The 8,168-nt window shown below is 42.7% G+C and overlaps 1 protein-coding gene across 1 annotated transcript in view; it reads right to left on the reverse strand.

Annotated features, from left to right (window-relative positions):
* kibra (WW and C2 domain containing protein kibra) overlaps window positions 1-5,889 on the reverse strand; it is a gene marked incomplete at its 5' end in the record, with an annotated part of 7,301 nt that extends 1,412 nt beyond the window's left edge. The window contains 10 exons of the mRNA XM_017633200.1: window positions 1,501-1,710; window positions 1,794-1,914; window positions 2,061-2,396; window positions 2,466-2,755; window positions 2,798-2,922; window positions 2,991-3,171; window positions 3,236-4,881; window positions 5,044-5,099; window positions 5,355-5,656; window positions 5,753-5,889. Coding sequence (XP_017488689.1) covers window positions 1,501-1,710; window positions 1,794-1,914; window positions 2,061-2,396; window positions 2,466-2,755; window positions 2,798-2,922; window positions 2,991-3,171; window positions 3,236-4,881; window positions 5,044-5,099; window positions 5,355-5,656; window positions 5,753-5,889 — 3,404 coding nt within the window. The remainder of the gene's footprint in view (window positions 1-1,500; window positions 1,711-1,793; window positions 1,915-2,060; window positions 2,397-2,465; window positions 2,756-2,797; window positions 2,923-2,990; window positions 3,172-3,235; window positions 4,882-5,043; window positions 5,100-5,354; window positions 5,657-5,752) is intronic.
* Between the last annotated feature and the right edge of the window lie 2,279 nt (window positions 5,890-8,168).

The following is an 8,168-nucleotide window of genomic DNA, read 5'->3' on the forward strand; positions in this document are numbered from 1 at the left end:
TAAAAAATGGACACAGTTGAAATATGGTTTAGTGATGAGGAATATGATGCGGAAGCTAATAGATTAGTAGAGTTAGCTAAAGCAAGGAGGGAATTGCGAGATTCGTCGGATCCCTTGGACTTTGAAGGTGTATGTACACGTGTGAGTTTTATGAATAGAAGTTTTATAGGTCACTCATCACGACCGTCTTGATGTATGGCGTAGAAGCGTTGACGGCCCTTGAAGTTTCGGAAAGAAAAATTATACGGGACAACTCATACGCTGACGACTGTTCGATATTGGGTATAGCATTGAAGACCTCTGTACGAAAGTACCTTTACCTCTGATAGCCTGCAGGCATTTTTTCATGTATATATGCACGCGGCGCCGACATACATCGGCTAATCGCTGGTCTTCACGACGTACCGATGAGTTATAAACGGCATTCGTAGGGAAAAGTTGCCCACCTACCACAACTCCCGGCCTATTAATGCCGTGATCGGAGCCCAATCTCCACCAATTACAGACTCGGCACTGTTACGGTTACGATATTGTAACCATCTTAACAGCTACTTGTCCAGACCCGACTCCGATATCTCCAATGAGTTTTCGGCATGCGGAGACTCCTTTCACGACAATAATCATCTCTTCACATGTCATTTCGATCCAACTCAGCTAACACCCCTCTCCCTTTGGTCCGACCCCGACGAAACAGCCGGTTTCTTGCGCTCATCGTTAGTTGTGTTTGGCGACAACGCTCGATGGACAAACCGCGCTCGACTATGTTTTTAGCCTAAGAGATTATCACAATTAGTTTGATAAGACAGTTTCGTATATTTGCTTGTATATCTTTGAAGATTAACCAGGACAGGCTAGAGCGTATCGTAAAACCTATTTCGTATTTTTGGACCGCAATCAATTGTTTCCATGGAACATGAACTTGTGGCTTTGTAATGGTTTATACTTCAAAACCAGCTACAAACGCCAAAATGGCTAAGGCTCTAATAATACAAATCGTTTTGTTTTTTTAGAAAATTGCAGTTTTTTTCTTTTAGATCCTTTTATTTTTTCAGCCAAGTAGCTGCAACTGTTACAGCAAAATTTCTTGCGAAAATCCAACCAAATCATCCATTTACTTTTCTATGAAATTCTGTTATAGTAAAAAAATCGATTTCGCACTCAGATACTAACAACGGTAGATTAGAAATTTTAGAATTATATATAAATGTAAGTCATAATCTAACCAGAGCAGAAATTTCTTATCTAAAATTCATCTGTTTTGCAATTTCATTATAACTACTCGACGTTAGTTAATGTTATCTCCCACTGATAAAAAAAAAGTAAAAATGTAAATTTAGACTATAGCTAAGCCGATGAAATATTAGGCCGTTAGGCGTTATCTGTTAATATTTCAATGTAATTTCTACCTACATGAATTTCCTTACGCGAATTTGTTGTCATACTAAAATCGCCAGATCTGTATGATTTAGCTGATAGGAAATTATAACATTATCTACTCACTTGAACGACAACAAATCGGGTGATCCCTTCGGCACCTTGGTTTTCCGCAGCTTATAAATTTCTTTGGCAGTTTTCATCAAAAGCTTATGCAATTGCTTTTCTTCTGGGCATTTCGCTGGATCAGCACGCTCGACCAAGCGCTGAAACTCTTCATTCTCAATAGCCCATGCGGCAATTAAGGGATCGCGATTGTCACGGCCCTTTTCGAGACTAAAAAAAAGTAAAGAGAAACAAAAGAAATATTTTGCTTTTAGTAAAACAGTTTTCGGAAATTGCAATCATCTTCGACTTACACTTCCTTTAAGTTCTGCAACTTGGCTATTTGATCGTTTAGGAAATCTAATTTACTATGTTGAGCCTGTAGATCAAGTTCCAGATCCAAACTTGTTCTCGGTATGTGTGTATGACGAAGTTCTGAAAGAAAAAGAAAACAATTAACAACTTTTCTACGCGCACTCCTGCCTTCNGTGTGTATGACGAAGTTCTGAAAGAAAAAGAAAACAATTAACAACTTTTCAAAAACGCTTTTCTACGCGCACTCCTGCCTAATCAACACTTACTTGTGACTTGTTTGGGCACTTTAGTGTGGAAACGCAGCGAACGTCGCTCCAAAGCGCCACGATGGAAGGGATGCGGCGTAACGCCGAAATGCATAGCCGAATCTGAGTCGGAGCGGTTCAGCCGACAAATGTAGCGATTTTTGTTGACGGCCGCCGAAGGTGTGAAAGTCTGCGAACGTTTTACCGGCCTGTCGTCGGCCATTTGCTGTTGCTGCTGGGAGGCGCGCGACTTTTCGGGTGGAAACGCGCACTCTGTATTAGTTTCTTTGTCGGCATACTCCTGCTTGATTAGGTCGATGCAATTGTATGCTTCCAGCATTTTCTTTGTGAAGTCAGCTAGAGTGAATAACGAAACAATATTAGCGAGACGACACTTCGTAATTGTTTTCAATGCATTCATCTTACCATCTGTCAGTCCCTCCAATTCGTCGTCATCATCGTCGTCGTCCTCATCATCGTCTTCCTCATCTTCGTCATCCTCGTCATTGACGGTTAATTGTTCTTGCATTTCTTCAGTGATTTGCGCCTGCACATCGAACGGTGGCACTTGATTGCGTGTCAAAGTTGACGTTTGTGACGAAGTGATGGTCGATTCATCGGATGACTCCTCCTTGGCGGCGTTTGGTACACTGCCACTAGCGCTAGTTGTGGGCGTATGCTTCGCAGTAGCTGTACTGACGGCGACAGCTGCAGCCGCCGCCGCTGCAGCGGCACTGGCAGCGGCCGCAGCAGCAGCGGCAGCACTCGTCGACGGCATGTCTAGCGGCTCGAAGGTTGGCATAAATTTAGAGCTGAGTACATTATACCACTTGAGTGTGGAATCATCGGGATTGAATTCGGCCATGCTTATCTGTACTGTGCCCTGTGTTGTTGGTGAATGGGAAATAAAAATGTAAAAGGGGAGTCTTTGATATGTAAGCGCAAACTTACGATAATTTCCTCCTTCTGTCCAGTCATGCTGACCACAGTCACCTGCAAGCTCTTTGTCTGCAGTTTACTAAGCGTTATAGGCACGGCAAAAGTGTCGCTAAATACAGGCTTATGAAAGTCCGACATGGCCTTTGTGCGAATCGATGTAAGCGAATTGGGTAGCAAAGCGGCGCGTAAATAACTGTGGAAGTGAAAGAACTCATTAATGAAAAACGCAAGTTACAGCGATTTTATGCGCAACTTACACTTGTGAGCTGTCCGCAGTCGCAGTCCACAACGCTGAAAGATTGTTCGCACGTTCCAGCGAGACGACTAGTACACCCTTCTCCTTCAAATACTTTAAACCAATTTGGACTTGAGCCAACTCTTTGCGTGGTAGATGTGCACGCGACGCTTCAAAAACGCCCGAGTCACCGGCCACCGACTCATTGCTCACTGCCGCCGATACGGAGCGTGTATTCGAGGAGGACGAGGAACGGCTGAGCATTTCTTGCGGCAGATCCAGTAACGATGGCTTCTCAGAAATCGGCGATAGTGGCGCAGCGGCCAGATTTAGTGGCGCGGATAAGTTTAGCTTCTGCAGCTTGGCTTCCAGCACCATGCAGTCCAGCAGCGTCGAGTCTAAATCGTGCGCATGCGTGCGTGCCATAGCGGCAGCCAGCGCTGGGCTCGGTTGGTACAGCGGTGGCAAACCGGCGCCGGCAGGTGTATTGGCATAGGTAGGCTCCTCCTTGAGCCGCTGACTTGCAACCGCCGCCACCTGATCGGGACTGGCATTGTATTTCATGGGTGAAGCGGGTGGTGTTTCCATTGAAAGGCTGCTACGCGGCGATAGCGACAACTCAGATGAGGGTTGCTGCTGCAACTGCGGATGCGCGTGTGCTATCGCATGCGTTTGTGATTGCTGCTGCTGCAGCTGTAATTGCGCCTGGGCGGCTTGCAGTTGTTGTTGCTGGTAGAAACGCTGTGAACGCCGCTGCAGATCGATAACATCAATTTGTGAATCGACCGCGAATGGGTCGATGTAGATGTCGGTGAAGCTGAGCGCGCTCTTGCTGCTTGCCGTCGACAGTGAACCCAGACTAGAACCGCTGCTAATGGAGAATGTACTCTCCGACGAGAATGACTTGAGCCGTTCCTCTAGTTTCTTTGTAGACTTCAGCGCCTCCTGTAACTCGCCCACAAGCAGCTGCTTCTCCTCGTGGAAGCGCAGACGCTTCGCTATGCATTGATTAGTAGCCTCATATGCCTCATTAAGATCCTCCTCGAGTTTGCGACGTGTCTGCTGTATGACGCGCACCTCCTCGGGTGTGCGTGACTCCATTGAAATGCTATTCAAATCGCTAAGGAATTTCTCCTTCTCCTGTATCAACAAAATGCGATCCTTATCGGACTCCAGTTGGCCCGGATCGATGCGTTCCACATGGTCCGCTAGCTGTTGCTGCAACTTCTTAATATGTTTGCGCCATTCGGAATACTGTAGCTTTGTCTTGGCCATCTCGGCAAAACGCGCGCCACTATTCATATCGCCAGCGCCACACAAATCTGTCTGCGAGGCGACGCAAACGCGATCAAACGGCGAGGCGGCGTTCATCAACTCAGCATTTTCGTCGTTTATCTGCTGGCGGCTGAGTTCATTCTTGATCTGCACCAAACTGCGCATCAACTCTTCGCGCACCTTCTCACCCGACACCAGCGACTTGTGCACTTTGAGCATTTCCTCGCGTATGGCCTGCACTTCGGCGATATCGTAGCAGCCATTTTGGCGCGCATTTATCTTCTCGCCCACCGAGTGCAGCGTATTCATACCGCGCTGTGTGTAGCTAATGTCGTGTGTGATGTGCTTCAGCTCCTGCTTCAGCAGACGCACTCGCTCCTTAGCCATGGCGAGATCGGCGCGCAGTAACTCGGGATCGTGGCGACTCATTGAGCTAGAAGAGGAACACACTGCAACGGAGAGAAATGGGTAGTAATAATAGGTAGTGACATTAACTGACTGTAAATTTTGGGCATGNTGCTTCAGCAGACGCACTCGCTCCTTAGCCATGGCGAGATCGGCGCGCAGCAACTCGGGATCGTGGCGACTCATTGAGCTAGAAGAGGAACACACTGCAACGGAGAGAAATGGGTAGTAATAATTGGTAGTGACATTAACTGACTGTACAATTTCAGTATNCTTCAGCTCCTGCTTCAGCAGACGCACTCGCTCCTTAGCCATGGCGAGATCGGCGCGCAGTAACTCGGGATCGTGGCGACTCATTGAGCTAGAAGAGGAACACACTGCAACGGAGAGAAATGGGTAGTAATAATAGGTAGTGACATTAACTGACTGTAAATTTTGGGCATGGACAGAAGGATACTTACAACTACTTCTGCTCGCCGCCAATTTATTCAGGTGATTGTACTCTTCTTGCGCTATCTGCAAGCGCTGTTGCTTAATATCATACATTTCGCGCTTGTTTTCTAATTGATCTTGCGCCGCTGAGAGATAGTCACGCAACATTTGCTCCTGCACACTTTTCCATTCCTGCCGCGGATCCTCCAGCTGTGTAGTCTGTTCAATGTGATTGATGTAGTACCGGCCAATGTGCGGATCATATGCTTCCTCCCAGCCGTGCGGCAGTTCATCGCCGACGCAATCTTCGAACGACTGAGGTTTAGTATAACTGGAAGAGTATGAAAAACGGAAATGCTTATTAAATGAGGCAAAAGACGTCGTCTTACATATTCATTAGTTATATTTATCTATATTTAATGCATACATATATCTAGCTTTGTAAATATTTTCCTGCTCTAAGCTATGGCCTAGTATCGCAATTGTAATCACCAACTTCCGGCACCATACGCGCCACACTGATGAGTGTGATGGTCTTCGGAAATCACTTACGGCCACGACAAACTAAAGATAAGTCGCCAACCAGTTAAGTGGCTATTTTGTCCGTTGCCTGGCATACTTGATTAGCTATTAGGCGACGGCACAGCGGCGCAGTTGCGCGTGGGGAAACTTGTTTCGTTTGGCGCTTGACTCATAAACTCACCCATTTCCCACGCTATTCCAAGTGCACACAACATTTTACATACACATGATACATATGTATGTATGTATGTATGTATGTAGATAAACGCGCTAACTAACTAAGTAATGGCATTTGCTTGTTCGTTGATTGTCCGGCGATCGGCTGGCAATACTTAATCATGCAAATTCATTCAAGCCACTAGCGTGCACACGCATACATACATATAAGAGCACATCCATACGTTTGTTGGTATGTGTCGACGAAAAAAAAAATGCTCGGTATTTTCAAAAGTCAGCAGTAATAAAAAGCGTACTCGCATAAGACACGCCTGCAGTTGCTTTTTAAATATTTACTTTCAGCATTTTTGCTAGCAAATATTTTATTAAATTTATAAAGCGTACAAATATTGTGGGTATGGATAGTCAGTTGATAAAAAACAAATACTTAGCGCAAGTGTCAGGAGATAGAGACTCGAATATGTATGTATGCACATTAGGGCGGGTCATATTTTTTTTGTCTATGCGCGTATGGCATAGGAGGATTCTACGTGTAATTCTAACAAATTTGCTGAAGAAACCGTGGGTCAAGAATCAATTTCTTAACGAGAGTACAGCAAATGCTATTTATTTTCGTAATTTGGCCAACTCCGAATTGATTTTAGACGCATGGTCTCTTCGGAAAATTTTATAAGAAATTACGCGTAGAATCCGCTGTGCTATACCCGCATAGTCGAAAAAATCTCCCATACAAATTGATCCGCCCTAATGTATGTACATACATACGCAAATAGCAATGAAATCATAAATTTAAAAGCATACGCATATACATATGTATGTACATAAATATATACAAATATTTCTATTCTATATGCTTCTAGATTATACTCGTACAATATGAGCTTGCAAGGCTATATGTAAATACATAAAAATTACAATATTCACATTATTATATGAAATCAGTTGCGTAAGTCGCATGAGAAATGCAAATGACTTCAGCTGTACGTAAACCTAACGAAAAGTTATGTGTTAACAAAATATAATAATATTTTCAAGGAAAAGAAAAAAAATTTAAAACACCAAAAACAAAGAATAAATTGTCGCACAAATTTTATTTCAAATCTTCAGGCATTCGACAGTCCTAAGTAGAGAACATAGAGGTTTCTGTAAATCTTCATGATTTGGTAAGCTTCGTTGTACACTAAAGTTAAACACTAAGAAATGCCCATCTCTCGCTTTTGCTGCTAAAAGTTTGTTTTAAGAATTTTTGTCAAAGACTTATAGCCCATTTCCACCATAAACTTAACTGCCGTTGAAGAAAAATATCTTTTATTCAAAAAGTTACTGGCTTATCTAACTGCCCTCGTACTTCATACTGTAAAATTAAAAACAAGAAAATAATTTAAGGCCAAGAATGTTTTAAGAACTTGGAGTTACTGAATTTTATTTTTGGTATCGAAATACATATTTCATTTTTTTCAACAGTTTTTCTTTGCAATAAAGCATGACATTATATATGTACATATGTACATATACTACATCTATGTATGTATGTAAATTAAATATTATATCTTGGATTACATTCCACATGTTTTTAATGCTACAAAATTTTGACGTTTCGATTCGTCACCATATTTAATGACTCCATTGTTAATTATGTCAAAATTTTGACATGTTGACAACCTTATGACTGGCTATCACCGAGTGACAGGTTAAGCTCTTGAGTAATAGTTTTCAAGCATTCAGAATATGGTATGTCTATACGTACACACATACATACATATGTACATAAATAAATATCGCTATTGTGATGGAAGAACGTAATCCACCTTAAAAAACGCCCGCTTCGAAAATTGTTAGTGTATTGTTTCCAGCGTTGCCATTTTAGCCGTTTTCCGGCTAGATTTAGCCGGTTTTGATAGCAACTAGCCGGAGAAAATTCGATCTAGCCGGCAGCCGATTTGTTAGCCCGTTTGTAAAAAAAAGTTAGCCGTTTTTAGCCGATTTTACTACTTGCCTAATTTTCAGGTGCAAAAAGTAAACAAGTTGTTCGAAAGCAATAATGCAGACCCAATGAAGATTTTTAATGANATTTAATTTAATTTAATTTAATTTTATTTTATTTTATTTTATTTAATTTAATTTAATTTAATTTAACTTAATTT

This window comes from Rhagoletis zephyria, unplaced genomic scaffold, assembly GCF_001687245.7.
Source record: "Rhagoletis zephyria isolate East Lansing unplaced genomic scaffold, Rhagoletis_zephyria_1.1 Rzeph_scaffold_11233, whole genome shotgun sequence".
Lineage (NCBI taxonomy): Eukaryota > Metazoa > Arthropoda > Insecta > Diptera > Tephritidae > Rhagoletis > Rhagoletis zephyria.